The sequence below is a fragment of the Ochotona princeps genome, chromosome 9 (assembly GCF_030435755.1).
Source record: "Ochotona princeps isolate mOchPri1 chromosome 9, mOchPri1.hap1, whole genome shotgun sequence".
In the NCBI taxonomy this organism is placed as follows: domain Eukaryota; kingdom Metazoa; phylum Chordata; class Mammalia; order Lagomorpha; family Ochotonidae; genus Ochotona; species Ochotona princeps.
Genome location: NC_080840.1, coordinates 23,173,526 through 23,197,014, shown reverse-complemented (window position 1 = coordinate 23,197,014; position 23,489 = coordinate 23,173,526). Strand labels below are relative to the sequence as shown.

General features: G+C 33.9%; 1 protein-coding gene and 1 non-coding gene across 2 annotated transcripts in view; both read right to left on the bottom strand.

Annotated features, from left to right (window-relative positions):
* Nucleotides 1-23,489, bottom strand: part of CSMD3 (CUB and Sushi multiple domains 3) — an 878,998-nt gene that overhangs the window by 88,718 nt on the left and 766,791 nt on the right. Inside the window, exons 39-41 of the mRNA XM_058668892.1 lie at nucleotides 8,281-8,399; nucleotides 7,085-7,154; nucleotides 2,216-2,332 (exon numbers count right to left, since the gene is read on the bottom strand). Coding sequence (XP_058524875.1) covers nucleotides 2,216-2,332; nucleotides 7,085-7,154; nucleotides 8,281-8,399 — 306 coding nt within the window. The remainder of the gene's footprint in view (nucleotides 1-2,215; nucleotides 2,333-7,084; nucleotides 7,155-8,280; nucleotides 8,400-23,489) is intronic.
* On the bottom strand, nucleotides 10,334-10,438 carry LOC118760690 (U6 spliceosomal RNA). Its single transcript, XR_004996926.2, has one exon. It is a non-coding gene; the product is annotated as a U6 spliceosomal RNA (small nuclear RNA).

Genomic DNA, 23,489 nt, shown 5'->3' with positions numbered 1-23,489 from the left:
TGGAAGATCATGTTGTAATGACAGTATTGACAATATTTTTAATTGTGTTAAAATGTTCTAAAAAGTTCTTCTCCTTTTTGATTTATTTAATTTTATTGGAAAGATGACAGAGTGGAGTTACTCTCCAAGTTGCTGCAATGGTTGGAGCTGAGCCAATCTGAAGCCAGGAGTCAGGAGCTTCTTCCCAATCTCCCACAGGGGTACAGGATTCAGGCCTTTTGGCCATCTTCTACTGCACTCCCAGGCCACATGCAAGGAGCTGACAGAGAAGTGAGCAAATTGGAAAAGAACCAGCACTCATTTAGGATCCCAGCACTTGCAAGGTGAGAATTCTTTTTAATAAATTATTTTAAAGTAACTCATTTGGCTCCACAGACAACATGGGATGACATCTCTTGAATACACAGAAAACTTGAAGGCTACCCCATCCTGGCTCAAAACTGTTACTCATTTATGTAAGTGTTCTTTCAGCGGACATAGACCTGGACTAAAGCGTCATCATCGTTTTCACATTGTGTCTGTATTAATCCTCATTAGAAAGCTCCCAACAATCTTCTCTCAATGGCCACTATAGGTTTCAAGACCATAGTCATTCACCCAGTGCTAAGGCTTATTGAATTCTGCAGCTTTCTCATCTATGTTCGCACTGCACCTACCTAGAATTTTTTTCAGAAATCCTAGAGGCTAATACTCTTTACTGGCTGATCTGTAAAGACACTGGTAGGCATTCTTTCTTTTGATAAGATACTCTGTATTTTCTACACTGGAGTGAATTTGGAATGCTCTCATATCATATGTCATAACAGCATATTTGACTCTTTTTATTTTGGCTATAACTTTATTTAAATAAAGAACAAATTTGATTTTACCATATGTATTTTCTTTCTAGGCAAATCATGGATTATTACATACTGGAAAATGCTTATGCAGCAACAAAATATGAAGACTGGATTATCTTTTAATCATGTGAAGCATTTAAATGCATTGAATCACGTTCTGGAGCTGTAGAAGCTTCTTGGAAATTGATAGACCAAGGCTCCATCCTTAATAGTCATCCAGAAATGTCTTCATTGATGTAAAGGCACCGGTTTGTGTTTCAGAGTCAATTAATTCTATTATTTGGTGATTTAATTAACAATACACCATCAACCATGTACTACATTTAATGCATTTACAGACTTGTGGGCTTTGAGAAAATTATGCAGAAAGATGTGATATAACAAAAAGATAAAATTAATTCCAGCAGGAATTATGCCATTAGAATCTGAAAACTATTATGTCTATATGTGTTTAAAACTAGGTTTTAAAAGCGCGTATTACTTTTCAAATGCAAGATCTAGTTTACTTAAAGAAAACGGGATATTGAAAAGATTATCAGAAAATAAAGTGTCTATGTACTAACTTGTTAACGGCAACAGGAAAATTGTTGGAAAATAATATTTGAAATTATTTTTCCTTTCCTATACTAATTATAATTAATGACAGGTACATGGATAAAGAAATGTGGCATAAATAGAAAGAGTTCTTAAGAATCTGAAATGAAATTAAGTTTATTTCAATAATAATAATTTGAGAATACATGTCATATCTTCCCAGCTTTAGTCTTCGGCTTGGTTCAGCCCTGTCTGTTGTAGCCATTTGGGGATGGTTAAACTTTCTCTCTCTCTCTCTTCTTTTGTTCTTCTCCCTGTCTGTAACTCTGACTCAAATTAAATAATTATTTTTTAAAGGAGATGTTGGGATATGTTTTTCAAAAGGTTTAAAACTTCAGTTAGAAGAAACAAGTTCAATAACATTGATAATTAATAACACTATAATATAGTCTTGAAAATTGCTAAGACAACAGGTTCTAAGTGCACACAAAAGTATGTGAGGTAACATTAATTTGTTCTATTAAATCCTTTCATACTGTGTATATATATACATATTTCAAAATATATTCTACATGAGAAACATATACAATTATTGTCAAAATAATACATACATAATCAAGAGCAAAAAGAAAAACTTATATACATCCAATTATCTAAGCACTCCAGATGAGACATATTTTAAAAATTCAAATTTCCCTCCCCAATTTACATAATTGTACGTATTCCAAAACTATACCATAATTTGCACAGATTTATAATTTCTTATTAGACATTTACATTTCTTTTAGAAGGACACATTAATGAGTATCAAAAGTTCATTCCTTTGGTCTCTGGATACATACCAAAACCTATAGGCAGTTTTATTGTCCACGTGCAATCTAAGCTGCTGGGGTAGTTTCCAGGAAACCCAGGACTAAGAATTACACCACTGAAATCTGACATGGCACCACCACACTGGGCTGGAAAACAAAAGAGGTACCATGTAAACCACATAAACAAAGTAATTTGAAGTAATTTTTTTAAAAAGGTGAAATAATCCAAATTTTCACTGTCTTCAAGTTAAAACCATTTGAATTAAATTTAAATTGTACAAATACTCATTTACAAAAAACGTAACGCACGAGTCTAATCAATTGGCAAGGAATTTTCAAAAACAGCATGGGAAGACTTCATACTTCCTTCCTCATAAAAAGTGCAAATTAAATCAATTTCTTCGCAAGCAATAGCTCACATGAAGCGAACACAATTGGTGAGAAGGTGCTTTTTCCCACAGAGGCTACCTTTCTTCACTCCCCTAAGTATGTCTAGAACTGTTCTTGAATCATGACAAGGATACAATTTAGAATAAGGTTAAATGATTCATTTCAACAGTAAATGCTGCATTCCAGAGTTAATACTTCTCACAACTCCCCTCCCTTTTATTTCTCTCTTGGTGAGAAAATACTAAGTCTTTTTAATAAAAATATTGTTTTGTGTATAATATATAAATGATATCATATATTAAAGTTGGCATATGGACTAATTTTGCTCTAAAAGCATCAGGGTAAAAAGTAGGGAAGCGTTAATCACTAACACAGACTAGAAGGTCTGAGAAGAATCTGTGCATGTACTTGTTTTGGAATCTCTACTATATGAGTTCATGGTTGATCAGCTGAGCAAAATAGTAAGAAAATTATCCATTTATTCAAATTAAATGAAACTTTTAACATGTATTAAGGAAGTTGCACTTTAGAAGCCAATTCATCCCTTTAAAGCACTTCTTTATCATTTTTATTGAAACAGCCATATAAATACATTGTTGGATAAAGAAATATGACTGCATATGAAGTTCAAAGCTGTTAACAAAATTTATTTTGCAATTTCATTTACTTAATTAAAGTAGCAACATACAGATGCTCAGATTTCAAGTTCTTATCATAAAGATGAATTTAGCAGATAAAATTATCAATATTCAGTACAATAATCAATAAAATGATTGTGAACTGAATAAATTATCTATTAAGCACATTTTATCAGGGAAGTATATATAAGGTTGGAGTTATTCTGGATATATGTTTGTTAATCTTGGTATCACTCAAAAAAATCTAAAGAAACACCCCCAATATTTTTCTATGATTTTTAATTTCCAATTTATCCATAGCTAAAACAAAGTAATTTTCAATGTAGAAAAGCTATTAATATTCATCAACTAATTTTTCTAAATATTTGTTTCCCACATATATACACCAAAATCCTAAGGAATTAAATTTCAGTCAATAAGAAAATACTCTGGGGAGATTACATTTGTTCATTTGTTCTTCTTCATTCTGAACTTACAATTCATAGCAAGAAAAGAGGACAGACCATGAGAAGCATATGAAGAACCACACCAAAAAGTGCACCTGTTGTTAACTTTCCATTCATGTCCATTTACTCAACATCTCTGGCATCTCACACACTGCTGTGTGACAATTTTGAAAGAGTGTTCCCAAAAGCCTCAAAAATAAACTATATTGTTCCTCTCACTTATTGTGAGAGACATGACCATATCTTAGTCCTTGGGGTAAAGTTTTGATTCTTCCATGTTATTTTCTTTAATATTTAGGATATCTTATATATATCTTACAATTCTCCATCAATGCCTCAGGCAAGCTGGTTATTTTCCATTTCACAATGATAGAATGTTACCACTTCAGGGCTAATATTTTAAGACATTTTAACATGTTGGTTACTCATTACTATGTCAATTAATTCCATAATGATGTAAATTTTTGCTGATGGTATGTTGGAGCTTTCAATTGACTGGGATGATGCTCTGCTGGCTCTGTCTTCTGACCAGAGAGGGTATACCTAAGAAGCCGTTGGACTTGACTGGACAATAAGATGCTGGACTCTATGTTTGGTATACGCTTGCAATGGGGGAATCTCAACTGAACTTGAGCTGTGGTTATGCAACAAGGTGGAGGAATCCACCATGGTGGGAGGGTTTGGGGAGGGGTGGGGAGAACCCAAGTATCTATGTAATTGTGTCACATAATACAATGTAATTACTGAAGTTAAATAACAAATATATTAAAAAAAAATTATATTAGTAAAAAAAAAAAAAAAAAAAGACATTTTTCTAACTCAACCCTCTATCACCAGGATTTCTTTAAATATAACCATCATGAAATGGCCAAATATTTTAATTTCCTACCAAATATCATACAATTTTATTTTTAAAATAAAATGGAAGAAGATGTGTGTTTAAATATATAAATGAAAACAGAACATCTATGAATTGCTTTATGTTGGATTTTTAACAAAATATTAAAATGTTCTTTTTCCTTTCTAGAATTTTTCTTACTATTGGACCCTTAACTAGTTTAACCAATTTTTACTATAATAGCTCTGAGTTTCTTGTATAGTTCCAGTTCAATACTTAGCATTTGATTCTTATTTTATTCTTATTCTTACAGTAAAGATATATAGTCAGCATTAGCTTATCAGATGAGCAAAAGAAATTCCAAAGAATGCTATATTTGTCATATGTGCTTTAGTTGTGGTTTGAATATCATGGACATTATCCTAATAAGTATTCCAAAAGGTTTCACACTAAATTATACCATATCATAATACTTTAAAAATATATTGTTTAGGGCCCGGCGCCGTGGTCTAGGGGCTAAAGTCCTCGCCTTGAAAGCCCTGGGATCCCATATAAGCGTCAGTTCTAATCCCGGCAGCTCCACTTCCCATCCAGCTCCCTGCTTGTGTCCTGGAACAGCAGTCGAGGACAGCCCAAGGAGTTGGGACCCTACCCCCGTGTGGGAGACCCAGAAGAGGTTCCAGGTTCCCAGATTTGGATCGGCACAGCACCGGCCGTTGCGCTCACTTGGGGAGTGAATCATTGGACGGGAGATCTTCCTCTCTGTCTCTCCTCCTCTCTGTATATCTGCCTTTATAATAAAAAATAAATAAATATTTAAAAAATATATAAATATTGTTTAATTGAATTAAAATATTGCATCCATCTAAGCTTTCTTAGTTAACAATTCACATGTGAAGTTGATTTTTAGGAATATAACTCTTCTCCTTAAGGAAAAGTGTAAGCAAATGATTAGTGAGTTCATAGAGCTAGGCCTAATCCAATGGAACTGACTGTCCTTGAAAGATGATGAAGAGTGACTGCACAGAGCAAAGATGCTCTGATGAAACAAGCAGCCATTGTAGGCCAATAAAAGAGGCTCTCAAGAAAACAACCTGTTGGCATTGCTGTGCTGGACTCTTAAGTCCCCAAACTGAGAAAAAATAAACAAATCAATTCTTTCTTTAGGGCATTCAATTCAGGAAATTTCTGTTAGGTCAGCCCAAGCTGACTGAAATATGTATAGTCATTGTGTAGACACATCATGGAGATCACACGTCGGAGTTATTGTGTCCTTTTTCCTATCCAGGAAGGACTAGCTCTCTCATGCACTGTCTTATCCACATTTATGATTCGAAGTTCTGTAAACTCTATGGGATAATCATGCTTTCAAATTAGTTCAATCAGTATCTGCTCCTCTTCCTAAAATTTAATGATTTACTTAGCATTTAACTCAGTATTAAATTATTCTCTTCTCAATTCATTTTAAATTGCTTTTTAAAGAAAACTTGCTTATTCATTTACCTTATTTTTAACACTTCAAATGACAAATGAAAGCTTTAGAGCTAGGCATCCTACCTTATATTTTTTCTTTCATACTGTGTAGAGCCCAGTGTATTAATGGTTGCATACAGGTACCAAAAGTGAGGAAAAGAAAGAATAATAAATGATGTATATAAATAATTTGGAAGCAGTGTTAACTCAGGCAAAATATGAGCCCATATTTTAAAATACCTAGGTTATCTTTTGACATATTGTATATCTTGATTACCTATCATAATACATGGCATTGCAAAAAGTGTTATGGTCCATGAAGAGATTCTTTACATTTCTTATTGATGCACAATAGTTGGTGATACGATACTCACTTATTTTCTGACCTATAGATATTTGTCCATATCACAGTAAGAAAGTACTTAGTAATAAAAAAGTTTATTTCTGCAGTTTTAAGTCATCTTCTGATGTCCACCATGAGAAAAAAAAATGTATATAATAAAAGCTTTTAATTTGTGAAACATCTTAAAATAACTTTTTCACAAAACCTGATAAAGACAAACTGCATCATCAAGGAAGAAATTGAAAATAGAACAGCACAGATTTAGACATTAGAAATGGAATCACAGGTTGTTTTCAACTGGGTCTCAGGCAGGTCTACAGCTGAACTCTTTGAACTGGACTGTGTCCCACATATTCCTTTAGGTACATACTGACCTAACGAGCAGAGTTAAATAGCTTTCTTGCAGATGAAATTTACTGGCTCCTGCAGTAGTTTGTGAAAACATGTCCCATGCTTCCTGGAACTATGCCCAAACCACTTATGACAAATCAGCTTGCACCCTACCACAGACATCATAATTGATGACAAACAGGAGATGCAATTAATCGCCCTCATAGAGTTGGACCTGTGATCAGGCAGTATTTTTCGAAACTTGAGAGTATATTTTCAAGATTCCCTTAATTTGTGTCTCCCAGACTGCAATCCATATGTGCACGAATAATTATTTTTTGTTCTTAGGTGGATTTTATTTGATTAGCAGTGGGAACAACCTACTGTGGGGCATGTCTTTAAAACACAATTAAACTTAAAACATTACTTATAGACTCTTACCCAAACAAATTGGGATTGGGTAATTCCATCGTCTCACTGGTCCAGGCATACATGTAATGTGAGAATGGCCCTATGTGAACAAGATAATTGTAGTTCAGTAGACATTCATAAAATGACTAAATTAAACACAGCATAAAGGATGATTTTTATTAGAAGATGCTTAAATGTATACTGTAACTTTAATATACACTTTCACTGGAAAGCAAATTATGTATTAAGAATGCTTATTATACTTACATGTGATAAAATACAAAATAACAAAAGGATACTAATAGGGAATATTTATATATAGTTTTATATACAAAATTCTTTTGAGAGTTTTATTAATATAATAAGAGAATAAATTTCATATATCCGTGGATACAATTCTAAGATACAATTTTAATTTGTATAATAAATATGTTCCGCTAAGATACTGCATTGATTGTACAAGTGAAAGACTCATAGCATTGTTATTTATATAAGTGCTGTTAACATTAAATATAAAGTGGTTGCAAACAGCTTATATAAAAGTACTACAATAAGTAAAAGTGCATTACATTTTAATGAAGTATAAAGCCCAGAAAAAAATATATTTGAGCTTTTGAGACTAATAATTTTATTATAAAATTGAAGAATGTAAATTATTAATTTAAAATTTTGCTCTCTCTAAACATTTTCTGAGAACACTTTCCTGTGAAATAGTTCCTTTTTCAGTTTCTTTCCTAATTTTTTAGTGGATCTCTACTTTCAGAATATCGTATGCGATTATTACCTATTTCTCCCCAATATAAAATACATAAGATCAGAATATACATTAAAATCCAACTCTTTAAATATGGATTTTTGTTTATTTGTGGATTTATTTATATATAAGATGCATTTAACCTTATTTGTTTTTAGTTGCATTTGCTTATTCCTGCTTTTTCAAATTCCAAGGATCTCAAAGGTTAGTTGTCAGCATCCTACGTGAGACAAGTGAAGTACTAATTTATTTTGTCTCAAAGAAGAATTTTTGGCTCTTTCTACATAAACAAATTTAGTTCATTACTGAAATTTCTCTCACGTGTGTATTTTATTAACAATATGAACATCATTTTGACTATGTAGCTGAGGATCAATATGTGGTTGAAACGTTTGGATTGTCCACCAATGTGTTTCAAAATATTCTAAAAGAACAATGAAAATTAAAACAATAACTTTTTAAATAGACTTACCTGAAGAGAATAGCCTTGGTGACAGTGGAAGGATACCACATCACCAACCATGTATCTGTCTCCAACTTTAATTCCACTGCTAGGGGTTTGTGGTTCAGGACAAGAATCCAACCCAATTGCTAAGAATATTTAGTGATAACAGTTGAAGTTATTTTCAAATAAAGAATGTTTAAATCACACATATTAAGTTGCCGCAACTAAATAACAGCATCAGAGAAATTAAGAATATTTTATAAGCAAAAATTAACTCTAAATGTGCTTTACAACTCCAGGATAAAATTAACTTTTGAATTTTTACAACTCCAACCATTAAATGAGTGTGATTATACTTTTTAAACTCTGAATCTAGTTATTAACATGAAATAATAAGCTGAACGAAAATAAAAATGATATAATTTTGCAGCAAGACCTCTGTCCAACAAAATATAACAATACAGAAGATACAAAAGTTTTGTTACAATGATTTGAAACTTTAACAAGCTGCATGATTTTTTAACCAAAACATTTTTTAAAGTTACTATTCATCAGGAAAAGTTTTTCCATTTTCAGTTAAAACCATATTTATCTATTCACATATGAATTAAGTACATGCTTAAGTGAGTTAATAAAAGCCGATTAAATCACATTGTATTACATAGTTCATAAAAACACACAAAAACATTAGAATAAAACATCTCACATTCATTCAGTCCTGGGCTATGTTACTTTCCTTTAACAGATGGTCTGTAGCACTGACCTCCACATTGCCTGAGACACATAACACAGCTGATGATGAAAAAACAATTCTGCAATCAGCTGTCCATTTATGTCCCCTTGAAGAATGGAGGCTCACAAAGGGCAGTTTAGAGCACAAAATCCTGAGGAAGCACTCAATATTTTTTTTTCATGAAGAATGAGTAGTAGATAAAGGACAGTAACCTCTGATGCTGATTATTTTCTGACAAATGTCAGTGTCTAATTCTGCAAATGGAAGATTTTGTGGCTGACATAGTGAGAACAAATTAAATCAAGTCCAATTGAGCAACATCGGAAGACAGAAAATGTCATAGAAGCTCTGACTTGACATACTTATGACCACATTAGAATATAAGGCTTTATAGCGGGAATGAGCGGTCATTTGAAGCAGTCCTGCATGAGATAAAGGGTGTCTAAGGCAGGCAATCCCAGTGCTCCGTGCTGCTTTAATAAGCTAGGTCAGAATCTCCCATCATGCGCCATATTTCTTTAATTGTTTTTTTTTTTTTTCTTTTACTCCTGAATTCAAGCACCTAGGAGAAGTCAGTAAGCATAGAATTGTGAGGAGGCCAGTGTGACGGTGCAGTAGGTTGGGCAACTCACATATCCCGTATTGAAGTGTCCTGTGTAACTGCCTGCTAAGTGCCTGGGAAAGCAGCAGAACAAGACAGAGTTCTGACTTTCTGGCTCTCACCTAGCCCACGCCTGGCCACTGCAGCCTTCGCGGACTGGCCAGCAGATGGAAGCTCTTTCTCAGACTGTCTCTCCAAAAATAAACACACAAATAGTGTTTAAGATTTACTTCTGCAACTAGATTTTGAGATCCAAAATAAGATAAAATAAACTTTTATTTTTCTTAACTTCACTTATGACGTATGACTGAATCTTATGCTATAAATTTATCCCTCCTCAAGAATTACTAAATGTCAAGTAAGTGATTGGTGATTCAAACATACAAATCCTAACAACACCTGATTTTCCTTTCCATTGTTACAGTTTTGATTTCTTGGTAGTTCATAGCAGTAAATTGATTACGATTCACCATTAAGGTAATCTCTGCCATCATTCTTACTGAGAAGGTCAGATTTTATACCCATACATTTATCATCCATTGCTATCAAGTTTTAAATTCAAGGTCATATAGAAACAGAAAACCATCAATATCTATTTCTCTGGGAGGAAAACAAACAGAACTGTTTCACAGTTTTGCAAAATAGCATTGATAACCTATTTTGAACTAGGTTTTTACAAAACATATATTAACCCTTAAACATGCTTGTGAGACTATTTCATTGTTTAGCAAATGATATAAAGTTCTATGAATTTTGTAATAACAATTTTGATGTGTCATCCTTGCGCAGGGGCCATGCTAATCTTCTCTGTATTGTTCCAATTTTAGTATATGTGCTGCCGAAGCAAGCACGAATTGTGTAATAACAATTTTGTAGATTAAAAATTGTTATGTGACTAACTTCATAGTAAGATGACCAAAGATAAATGTTTAATAATGATTACGTTGTGGTGATAGTACCATGGCATGTGTGCAAAGCCTCCGTCTGCAGCACTAGCATCCCATATGGGTGCTGGGCTGTGTCTAGGCTTCTCCACTTCTGACACAGCTTGTTATTCATGGCCTGAGGAAGAAGCAGAGGACGCCTCAGCTCCTCGGGGCCCTGTACCCATGTGGGAGACCCACAAGAAGCTCCAGGATGTTGGTTGTGGACCCACCCAGCTCCAACCAGTGTATTTGGGGAATGAACCAGCAGGTGCAAGATATCTGTCTGTATGTCTGTATGTTTCTGTTTCTCTTTATCTCTGTAACTGTTTTTCAAATAAAAGTAATAAAATAAAACTTTTTAAAAGATTATTTGTGATTTATGTCTTTCTTGCATATTCTCCACTTAAAAATTTTTGCATAATGTGAATTACTTTTAAATAAGGCAAAATAACTTTAATTAAATGAATTGTATTAGTAGAGAATTTCAGGACTTACAAGAATCGTTCTTTTATTTTCCTATCAGAGATTGATTTAATCTGATAAATCTCTGTTGAACATGATCATTTCAGAGGAAGTAAAGTAATAAGCTAATCAGATAAGACCAATATTTATTTGTAACCAAAATTATTATTTCCAATTCTGTTCACAAGGAAGTCAAGCTGGAACACAATGTGTTGTAAATTTTATTTATCAGTGATAATTCTGAATGTGTGTGTGCAAAGACAAAAGATTGGTATGTACCCAAGTGTTGGATAATGATGGACTTATTTTAAATACGTTGAATATTTTAAACTTTTATCTATATAATAGAAAATGACTATTAATTCTATTTATGCTAGTTTATGGGGAGTAAAATTCATACCAGAATATTTACTAAACATTCCTGACAATCAAACGGGGATTCAATGTTTGTTTATAAACTTGAAGATTGGTCAAAAATTGCATTGCTAAGCAGACACCTTTTTTCAGCATAAATATCTCAACATTAACTAGTTAATTTCCTAAACAAAATTTTGTCAAATACTCTTTGTAACATGAAAGCTAAAGAATGCCTATGGGTTTGGGGGAAGGAATAAATCAGTTTTTCTACTTACTAATGGGCCACAGTGACTGAAGAACATACTGTAGTACAGGTTTCACTCATATTTACTTATATTCTTAATGTTTTAGTTCATTATTTTGATGTGTATCATAACTGATGTTTATTATTACTATAAATAAATATTCATTAATATACATCAATTACCAAATTTTAGTTTATTGCATAGTTCTGAGATAAATAAAAAAGGTTATATACAATTCAGACCTGTAGAAATCATTCATTCAATCAACAATCAATTGGTAACTTCCTACTGTGTATTCTGTAAGAACATTAGATGCTGAAAATAGAAAGTTCTACTGGCAATGGTACCAACCATACTCTAAAAAAATTCTTAATGGAGCCAGCAAGGCAGTTTTTAACAGATGATCTAATTGCAGTGAAAAAATTAGCAATAAATAAAGGTCACCTTTTGTTGAATAATTGCTTCATAGAAAATAACACATATGAATACTGAAAAGCACATATGTTAACAACTCATAATAATGAGGGGAAACGTGGTTAGATGTTCTGGCACAGAAAGTAGTGTGTTGAATTAATGGAGTCCTAAAAGACTTCTTTCTTTTTTGGGAAAAAAAGAAAGTTTTCTTGGGAAGGTAGCAAGAAATGTAACTGAAAAAGGAGACAAAAAATACATTGTGAACAATATTAAAATCTTATCCAGTACAACATGTTGTAGATCCCACCTGGATGACAGATGCAGGACTTAGAACACAAACTCCTGTGTTAAGCATCGTGTCTTCACTTGTTGCATTTTACTTATGAGAGCTAATATGTTTTCTGTGCCTTAGTTTCCTTACCATAGCAACTGTATTAAGAAAATACCCATTTTATATGCATATTATGCTACTTAATGCATACAATAGATTTGAAATAGTGACTGGGCTATGGGAGTGCTTGATTAATATTATCATTAGTGTTTCAGAAATGAAAACAAACCATAATGCCAATGATCATTTTAGAACTGTAACTTTGTTAAAGGAGATTTTTCCTCTATCATAACTGTATATGTGGCCAATATCGATACGCTCTACATACATATTACAGGAATATTCATATAAGGAAAATATGTAAGTATTTATATCAAGGGACAAAAATTTAACTCTACCAAGTTTTTTCATAGTCTTAAAAGGGGAAATTTCTTATTTACTCAACCACAACATTATTGATTTTACTACAATATAACCCACTGTATTAAAATCAGTGTTACAAGATGAAAATTTAACTAGAGAAAGATAACAACCTAATGTTCGGGCCCGGTGTCGTAACATAAGGGCTAAAGTCCTCGCCTTGAACACCCCGGGATCCCATACAGGGCACCGGTTCTAATCCCGGCGGCCCCACTTCCCATCCAGCTCCCTGCTTGTGGCCTGGGAAAGCAGTCATCCAAAGCCTTGGGATCTTGTGCACGCATAGGAGACCCAGGCTCCTGGCTTCTGATCTGCACAGTTCTGGCATTGTGGCCGCTTGGGTAGTGAATCAAGAGAAGGAAGATTTTCCTCTCTGTCTCTCCCTGTCTCTGTATATCTGATATTCCAATAAAACTAAGCTTTTTTTTTTAAAGCCTAATGTTTACATAATCCAGAAACTTAGGCTAAAACTGTCTGTAAGCTGTCACCACAAACAGAAGAAAAGTCAATGAAATGCTCACAAAATAAAATTTGATTAAAACAAACCACAATATAAGCTATGAGAAATCTGTAAGGCTATGTAATGAATAAGGATTAATGTGCTTACATGGATCAAGTATACTAATTTGTAGGCAATACATTGTGAGTTAATGGCCATTGAAATTAAAAATGACAAATACTAATAATCTAACTTGGCCAGAAGGTGATTCTAAATTAATATTTTATGAAATATTCATGTGCATAAAATAGTTGAAATCAGTGTAAGTATAATTAATAATAAAATTAATATATTCTATAAATAATTATATAATCAGCCCAAAGGAGATAATTTTTAGTGATTATAAAAGTAAATGCATTAAGACCTAATGCATTACTGTACATCCCCTCAAGTGAAAAGTCATAATGCAAAATCAATAATAGAAAGAAAAATAGAAATTTACAATGCCAGGAAGTTAAATGACATGTTACTAGATATGACAGTCTCCATTACACAGCTACTATACATCCCCTTAAATGAAAAACCACAAAACAAAATCAACATCAGGGAAAAAAAAGAAATTAGCAACACCGTGAAGTTAAATAACATGCTACTAAATGACTAACATGTAGCTGAAGAAATGAAAATCAAGAACCTTCTAGTAAAAAATGACTTTTCATGTGAGGGGATGTACAGTAGCTGTGAAACGGAGACTAACATCCAGATGTGAGGATACAATGTAGTATGCATTTCTACTTCCAGACAAAGAGGGACTTACAATGAAATTGTTCACTATATCTTGACAATAGGATGCTGGACTCTCTGCCATTGACCATGCCCACAATGATGGACATATGACTGTGTATGAAAAATTATATTTTAGTAATGATATAGAGGAGCTGGGGGGAGGGAGGGAATTGAGGAGGGGATAAGGGAAATCCTAGGAGCCTATGGAATTGTATCATAAAATAATAATAATAATAATAATAATAAAATGTTAAAAAAAGATCTAATGCATTATAGCTTAAGCATTTTGCCTGAGAATGGGAAGCAGTAATATAATGACTATGTTAAGTCAAATGTTTCGCCATTTATGAAAAAGCCCAATATATGAATTTCTGGGTGCTATTATTTTGTGAGTTGTTCTTCACTGTCATGCATTCACACCAGCTCTATAACTGCACAGGATGAAAACATGCTTTGAGACTAGCTGAATCGTCACAGGACGTGCTGAAAAATTATTAGTGGCAGATGTCATGAGTATTCTTAGATGAAGGAGAGAAAAAAAATATTTATTATGGCAACATGTACCCTTGTCTTCTCCAAAGACTAAGTCTTGAGGTCTTTGAGGAACTTCAAATATTCTCAAAACCTTGAAACACCATTCCTACAAGTATTTTCATTTTTAAAACTTTGAATTTTGTAGTTACCCTAGAATTTTCTGGGTTTCATGTGGCTATCAAATGGCAGAGATAAGAGGGAAACACAGGTATGAATCCAGATTACCGCTCTTCTATCCACGTCAATCTCTGTGTTCCAAGAAATTCATTCAAATGCCAACCAGTTCCCAAAGAATTCTTTAGTCTCGATCCACCAGAAAGGCTTCTTTGGTCCTTGGGTGAAATGTTAGTACATTCAACCATCAGTGATCCCTCCACGGGATTTCTTTCTTTGTTTTCTTTTTAATATTTATTTATTTGAAAGAAATACAGAGAGAAAGTGAGAGACAAAAAGACAAAGACATCTTATATCCGTTGATTCATCCCCAGATGACTGCATTGACCAATTCTGTGCCCAGGCTGAACTCCGGAACCAGGACCTCCTTCAAGGAGCCCCCATGGATGTGGAATGGAATTAGATCTGGGCTGTCGTCCACTATTTTATCCATGGCATTTGTAGGCATCTGGATTGGAAGCAGAGCAGCCAGGGCAGGAATTTGCACCCATATGGAATGCTGGCTCTCCATGCAGAGGTTTTAACTGCTATGGCTCCTTTATCACCACTTTCTCTGTGCATGATCTAAATTACACAAAATACCCTAGTAGAAAGATCATTTTGAAAATAATCTTTGAGGCTTAGTAATATTATGCAGTAAATACTTCACTGAAACTAAAAAAATATTGCTTGTTCGACAGCAGAAATCAGATGAGCTTTCTAGCTGATTTCAATTATAATTCACACTTCTGACAAATGCTTACTTGCATAAACTATCTTAACAGTGTTCACATCCATGTGCCCATGTTCAGGCAGTCTGAATGCAATTTAGTAATGGTTCTTATGTAAATTTATGATATGTATGACAACCCTGCATTTCAAATTAATATAAAATAGATTTTTAAAAAGGTAAATTTTTGGAAGTCTAGAATTTAATATTTTATGAAAGAATAAATGAGATTCTTATATTTGGAAAGCAAAATGAAAATTGAAAATTATGGGACCAGGTGATAAAGAGGGCTGTAAAAATGTACTGCTTGCTCTAGAATAAAATTATCTGATATGCATTTTAGTACATGTTTTGAAAACACTGATCTCTAAATACTATTTCCAAACATTAATTCCCCCATGTAAAATAAAGGTAAAGCAATATCTAACTCACGATTGATAGGAAAATGAAATGAAACCATGCATATAAAATAATCAATACTGTACTTGGCATATACTAATCATTTGAAAATGAGTTTATCATAGATGAGAAAACTTCAATTATAATTATTATGATGATGGAGCAATTGTTATCTAACAATAAAAGCCTAAGAAGGGGCTTGTCTGCGTCCCACATGGAGTGCACAGGTTCAATAGAATACTGTTAAACACAAGCTTTCTGCTGGGATAGAACAGGGAGGGGAAGACAGCAGTGTTGGATTGACTGAGCTCCTGCCCTCAGTATGGGAAACCGGCATTCAGCCTGTTCTCCGGGCTTCAGCCCCAGACAAAAGCAAGTGAAAGCATTTCCGCAGTGAACCAGTAGGTGAAAACTCTGTCTCTGCTTCTCAAACAAAGGAACCAATAAGAAAAACATCTTAACATGTAAACATTGAGGGGCTGCTTGCAAGTTAGATACACCACACTTTTAAAACAGTCACAAGCAAGCTGATGAAAGCTTCAATATATAGTTGGAATATGATTTAACTGCATAACATTGTCAAATTATTAAATCATAATCTACTTCAATTGTTTCAGAATGAATAGTGTATGAAAGCACTTGAATCAATTCCATTAAAGAAATCACATGTAAAGAAAAATTTTCACATTTCACTAAATCACACTTTAAAAATTTTGTTAAAAATACAGTTTTAGATTTACTCAATTAAATTACAGGAAAGGAGAAAAAATTTTCATAAAAAACAAAACAAAACAAAAAATAGTATTTCTTCTGAAAAATGTCATCAGTCACGTTGTTATGACATGAAAAGAAATCCACCCTCTTCCCTCAGTCTTCACGCAGAGGTTTAAACATCTGATGTATTGATGCTAATGACTGATCAATCAAGAGAGACTTGATGTCATTATAATGTGGGGGAGATGGCCTCAATAGGCTATGTTTAGATCATTGAAAGCCATCTCTTGGAAGTATTACCAAGGAGAGAGCTAGCTTTATAAAAAGAGTCTACTTCCTGTCTCTTTACATTCTAGGTAACCGTAGGCTTGTTCTACCAATGTTCTACTATCACCAACATCTAGCAGATAGCACGCTACTGGAGGGACTTTATTTTGAGCTGAGAACCTCCAAACTATACAATTAAGCCTCTTCTTTCAAAGTATCCCTTCTCAGATAATTTATTTGAAATGAGGAGAGGACAACTAATACTGCAATGTTTTATAAGTACTTTTTAAAGTAAGAGCTATTACAAACTTGCACAATGCATAATTAATCCAAATAACTTGTTGTCAATCAAATATTTAGGTTCTGGGTGTCAGATGCGAAAACACAGTCCACACTTACACAAAATGATAATCTGCCTTAAACAAATTGATTCACCTACTTTCAAGTTACCAAGAAAATATCCCTTGAGGACAAAACACCAGTAATATATTTTGTGTGACCTACTGAAAATGAATAATGTGCAATATAGTTCCAACAAGTGGCTTAATATTTACTAAAGAGAGAAGTGAAGCAAGATGTGAGTTGAGTAAGATGTTTTAGTTATGATCTCCCTCCAGCCTGAATGTTATCTAGCAGACATTTGCGGATCTCAAATGGAAGGTTTATTCCTTTTCCTTTCTAATTATTTCTCTGCTTTCCTCTTTCCCTCTCAGGTTCTCCCCTCCACTACAGTTACTTAAGTGACACTTTAAAAAAAAGAAGCTTAAATACGTTTTGAAACAAAGGGAAACACAATTAAAAAAAAAAAGAAACACCTAAAATAAAGCTCAGTGACTCAGCGAAAACAACACTAAGACGGAAATTCATATCAATAAGTTCCTTCACCAGAAGAGCTACAAATACTTCAAATAAATAACCTAGTGGTACAACTCAAGAAACTAGAAAAAAAATAGTAAATCCAACCAGTAAGTAATAGCCAAAATATTAAACATCGGAGCAGAAAATGAAACAGATAAAAAAAACACAGAATGTCAATGAAATGTAGTCTTATTTTAATATAAAAATATTATGTCTGTAATTATATTAACCAAGAAAAAGAGACCAAAATTAATTGCATGAGTGATTAAAAGTGGACACGACACATGGTGACACAGAAACAAAAGAGTTCTTATAGATTTAGTAAACAGCCTTTATGCAAGGAAAAGAAATGTCCATACTGCCCTAGAGAGTTAACGTCATTCCTGACAAAATATCAATTCAACAGTTCTAGAATATAAGCAATCAAAATCACTATGTAACCGCAAGTGCTCCAACACTGAGTTCAACTTCATGCGCTGCCTATTTAGAAATGTGAACACAAATCCTCAATGACTTGACTGTTAAACTTGATATCAAATTTCTTTCCCTTGTATGACAAGATCCACCTTAACTGTCTGACAGAAATCAGAAGATATTCTGAAAGATCACATAACTTTCCCAACAAGAAGAGAGGGATTAGGACATTGCTATTGCATGGGAAAAAAACAACAGAAAACAACTTTTGTAACTGAGATACATTTCAACCAAAAGATATTTTCAAATTAAAATGGAACATAGAAACATTGCGCTTAAGGGAGATTACTGTGAATTTAGAAGTGAATCATCGAAATTTAATTATATTTACTTCCTGCATCATGAATATGATCCTTCTAGGAATGGAAGGATAGGAATTGATTATGATATAGATTCAACTCAGACAACAAAGGAAAATTTGAGAAATGGACTTTATCAAAATGGAATTCTGTACATCAAAGGAAACAATGGAGAGGAGACAACCAGCAAAAATGATAAATTATTTACCAACTATTTATCTGACAAGACAATAACCTCCTGCATAATAAAGGAATTCAAGTAAATCAATATTTAAAAAAGAAACTCACAAATAGTCAGATTTAGAAATGCATGAGCAATCTAAATAGACATTTCCTAAAAGAGGATATATGTACATTACTCACAACATTTATTTTAAAAAAATGTTCAATATCACTTATCATCAGGAAAACATAAATCAAAACCACAACTAAGATAACATATCACCACAATTATCACTACTGTTAGTAAAATAATTAAATGTGTGGGAATCATGGCAGAAAGGACTAACCCATTTTCTCTAGCACATTGGAGCACATACCACATGGGAGCACAGGTAAAAGTTCCAAATACTTAACTTCAAAATCAGTTCCCTGTTAATCATATTGATAAATCAATGTAAAATGGTCCAACTACTTGGGTCCCTGCCACCAATGGAATGGAGTTCCATGGTCCTAGTTTTGGCACGGCTCAGATCTGGCTGCTTAAAGTTATTTGTGGAGTGAACCAGTAGATGAAAGATCTTTTTTCTCATTCTGACTCTCTATGTTACTCTGGTTTCAAAGAAATAACGTATCTTTTAAAGAAAAAAAAAATATATATATATAGCTAATGCTGGTAAGGATGTAGACATACGGGAACTCATATACACTGTTTGTGGAAATGTAATCTTTCACAGCTATTATGAAAAACCATGTGAGGGTTCCCCAAAAAACTAGAAATAAAACTATAATATGATTCAGCCATTCACTTACTGAGTTTATACCCAAAGAAACTGAAATCAGTATGTCAGAGATATCTAAATACTTACATTTGTATGTTCTTTTGCAACAGCTAATGTAGGAATCAGTGTAGTTACCCACTGATAGATAAGTGAACAAAAAACATGATAAATATGCAACAGGAAAATGCTGTTAATTGAAATAAGAGAAGAACAGAAAGACCTGGAAGAGTGTTAAGGGGAGAAAGAGATAGTAAGAAGATGATTAATGAATTCAGGTATAAATGGAGGGAAGGAACAATTATAGCACAGTAAGGTAACCATGGTTGGCAACAATGGGATTTTTAAAAAATAGTGAATTAAGAGGATATTAATTTTCTAATGCATATTATTATATAGAATGTGAGAGATGCATCTGATATAATATTATATACTGTATACAATATACTGTAATAACACATTGCACACTGTAAGTATTTGAGACTTATATTTACTAATTAAATATATGAATAAAATAGCAAAATAAGTGTTCATTTGGAACCATAATTTAAAATGCTAATTTTTTAAAGATGTATTTATTTTATTGGAAAGTCAGATGTACAGAGAGGAAGAGAGACAGAGAGGAAGATCTTCCATCCACTGATTCACTCCCCAAGTGACCACAATGGCCAGTGCCTTGCCGATCCAAAGCCAGGAACCAGTAATTTCTTTCTGGGTCTCCCATTTAGGTGCAGGGTCCCAAGGTTTTGGGCCGTCCTCGACTGCCTTGACTCCCAGGCCACAAGCGGGGAGCTGGATGGGAAGTAGAGCTACCAGGATCAGAACTGGCACCCACATGGGATCCTGGCACGTTCAAGGCGAGGACCTTAACCACTGTGCCACTGTGCTGGGCCCTGAAATGCTAATTTAAGTTATCACATAAACATTAGAATTTGTAAAACATGATGGTACTTTGTCATACAAGAATAAGTTATTTCTTGCCTCTGAAATATTGTATATGTTGTTTCTTTATTACATATTTATTTTTTCATTTATCTTCATCTAAAAGACTAGTAAGCTCCACAGGAATAAGAATAAATTAACTTTTCTGATTACTAATGTCAATAATGTGTAGCACACAGGTGTTAGATAATCTTGTTGGATGAAGAGTGAAAAGGATCTGTCTTCTGGATTGAGCTAATAGTATTTGTGAGATTAAGACATTTTGCACAGCATGTAAGGGCTAAGAATTTCAGTGTTAGGAAAAGACAGAATGAGATCACGACAAATGGAGAGAATGATCGGGAAAGCAGAGGGGAAGGCAGGCTACAATCTTCACAACAAGTAATTCCTTCACTTAAGTAGTAAAGTACCATAAAATTAATGTGTGAAAAAAGCAAATTACTGTTGGAACAAGAGGTCCAAATTATTGCTGCCAGTTAATAGGTAATAGGAAATAAATCATATGCAATAATGAAATACCTAGAAATACAAATGAGACCTAAATGGGGGGAAATAGAAAAAGCAGAAGGAGCATCCAATGATACAAATGAGAATAATAATTAGGTTCAACATTTCAAAATGACAAAGTCATTATCTCAAATTCAAGGGGGCACATGATAACTACAATGACACAAGCTAGCCAACTTGGCAGTATTTACGTTTTAAGTAAATACCAAGGCAGGTGAGCTTAGCAACCGTGCTATCAGATAATTTTGTTCTCAATACCTCATCAGCGAGTAAGAAAACAGATGAAGGAAATACTCAGTGACTGGGAGAAATCACAGTCAAATATCCATTTCCCCAGAAAGAAGAGCACCTGTCATTTAAGTCACATTCTGATTATGACATTATATTTTTCTGGAGTCTGCACACCTTTATTAACACCCTTAGTTTCCTGTTGCTCTCTCAAATAAACACAAGCTCTACTGGAACAGCCAAAATTCTCCTAATATCCGTATTTTGTAATTCTACAAAACTAAATTTTTTCTACTGAAAATATCAATATCTCTTTTCATCTAACTAAAATTCCTGTTTTGTTTTGTTTTTAAAATTTATGACCAATATCAGCTCCTGTTTGACGTATTCCCTAAACTTTGAAATGAAACTGATTGTGTATTGCTTTTGTGCAGTCTGCCACATATATATATATATATTTGCTACTTAATTATTGGTTTATCTTCTTCTTTTACTAGACAGCTATCACTTCAAAGAAAATACCATAATTTATATTTACTTACATTTCCCATGTTGACCGTAGCACTTAGTTTATAGTAAACATTCACAATGTTAATCAAGGTGTAGTGGCTAGGATGCCACATAGGAGATCCACATCCCATACAGGTTTAAGCCCTAGTTTCTGCTTTAAATTCTAGCTTCCAGATAATGTGCAGCCCATGGTGCTTTGAGTATTGGGGTCCATGCTACTCACTTGGGAGACCTTGACAGAGTTCTAAGCTTCCGCTTTTAGCCTGGTCTAACCCCAGCTATTGCAAGCATTTGGGAAGCGAAACAATGAACCTCTCTCTTTTTCTCTTGTACCTCCTTCCCCTCACTGTCTTTCAAAGTAAGTATACATGAATGAATTTTAAAAATTAAACTATAAGCAAGTTTTAATGTTAAAATATCTGTTAGTTGGATGAATAATATGTGAGTCATGAGTCTTGTGTTACAGATTTTCATAAACTGTTACAATAAAATCTGTATTGTGTCTAAGGCTGCAACATTTAGAATGCAAACTGCATTATAAAATAAAAATAATGAAAAAATAGCTTAGTGTTTGTTTAGTACATGCTATGCTTGTAGCCTCCAGTCTTCCCCACTGAGATTTTTATTCTATTACAGCTTCCAGTGTAGTTCATGATATTGCAGCAATGGATGAATGACCTGAAGAAGATTATTTCAAGGTGATAATAGTTTGTTGGAGGAAGCATCTTTAAGGAACAGACTCTAAAATATTATACAGTACATAAGGATTTAAACTCTAACCTCCATTATTAATACCAGAATTCAATGTAAAAAAAAATAAGACGTGATATCAATTTACAGATCCTAACTTCCTGGAGTACACTTGAGAGAGAACATAAGTAAATCATTATTACCCAAATGATCATCCGATTGCAGTAATGATTTTGATTGGAAATAACAAAGTGTCTTTCTTGTATTTCAGATAATTAAACTGATTTTGTATACATAAGCTTTCCAGAAACTTGGTCCTAGTCAAGTCACCTTTTTGTACATAATATGGGCCTGTGCCAGGACTGAATTATCCTGGGATATATAGCTTTCTCAAGCTAGGTGGAATAATGATCAAGTTTACTGGCTCTATAAACCAGCAGGCTCACCTTGCTAATTACTGTGGGTTCCTGCAACTAATGGTGCATACGCCCAACCTGTTTCACTTTTCAAGCTCCCTGCCCTCCCTGTGCCTGGGAGCTTAGCTCTCACTTCTGTGTGGGCTGCCTTCCTATAAATTGTCAGAAGCAACACAAATTAACTCTAACAATCCCCTACAACCTCTCACAGGTGCCACATTGGCAGGCACTCTGAATGTTTTGGGAGGATTACCCCAAAATAAAACATTATTGTTGTTGTTGCTGTTTAATTTGAAAGAAAAGAAAGTACAGAGAGAAAAAAGAAATCTTTCATCTGCTGGCTCACTGTGTAAGTGGTTGTAATGGTCAGAGCTGGGCAAATCCAGGTGCTTCCTCTGGGTCTCCGAAATGGATGCCAGGTGTTTAAGGACTTAGGACATCTTTGCTTCCCCTGGCCATAAGCAGGGGCCTGGATAGGAAGTGGTGCTGCTGGGAAATGAACAGGCCCCCATATGGAATGCCAGCATCGCAGGTGAAGATTAGCTTACCATGCCACAGTATGGATGCAGAAGAATATTGTTTTAATGTAAAGCAATCCAGTTTTATTCCTGATGCTGCTCACAAAGTGACAGAGCATCCAGAAATCAACAATGGATGTCTGACTCTTGAAACAACTGGTTCAAAAATTCTTCCTGGCTACCTTGGTTTATGTTCCTTCACACATCTCATAACTTTTTTTTCTTTACTTGCACCTTCAGATATCAAAATATGTTTTTGTTTGTTTTATCCAATGGTCCAGGACATCACTTAGACTCATGTTGATAAGATCCTGCTCAAAGATGCTCAATTCTAGCCACTTCTCC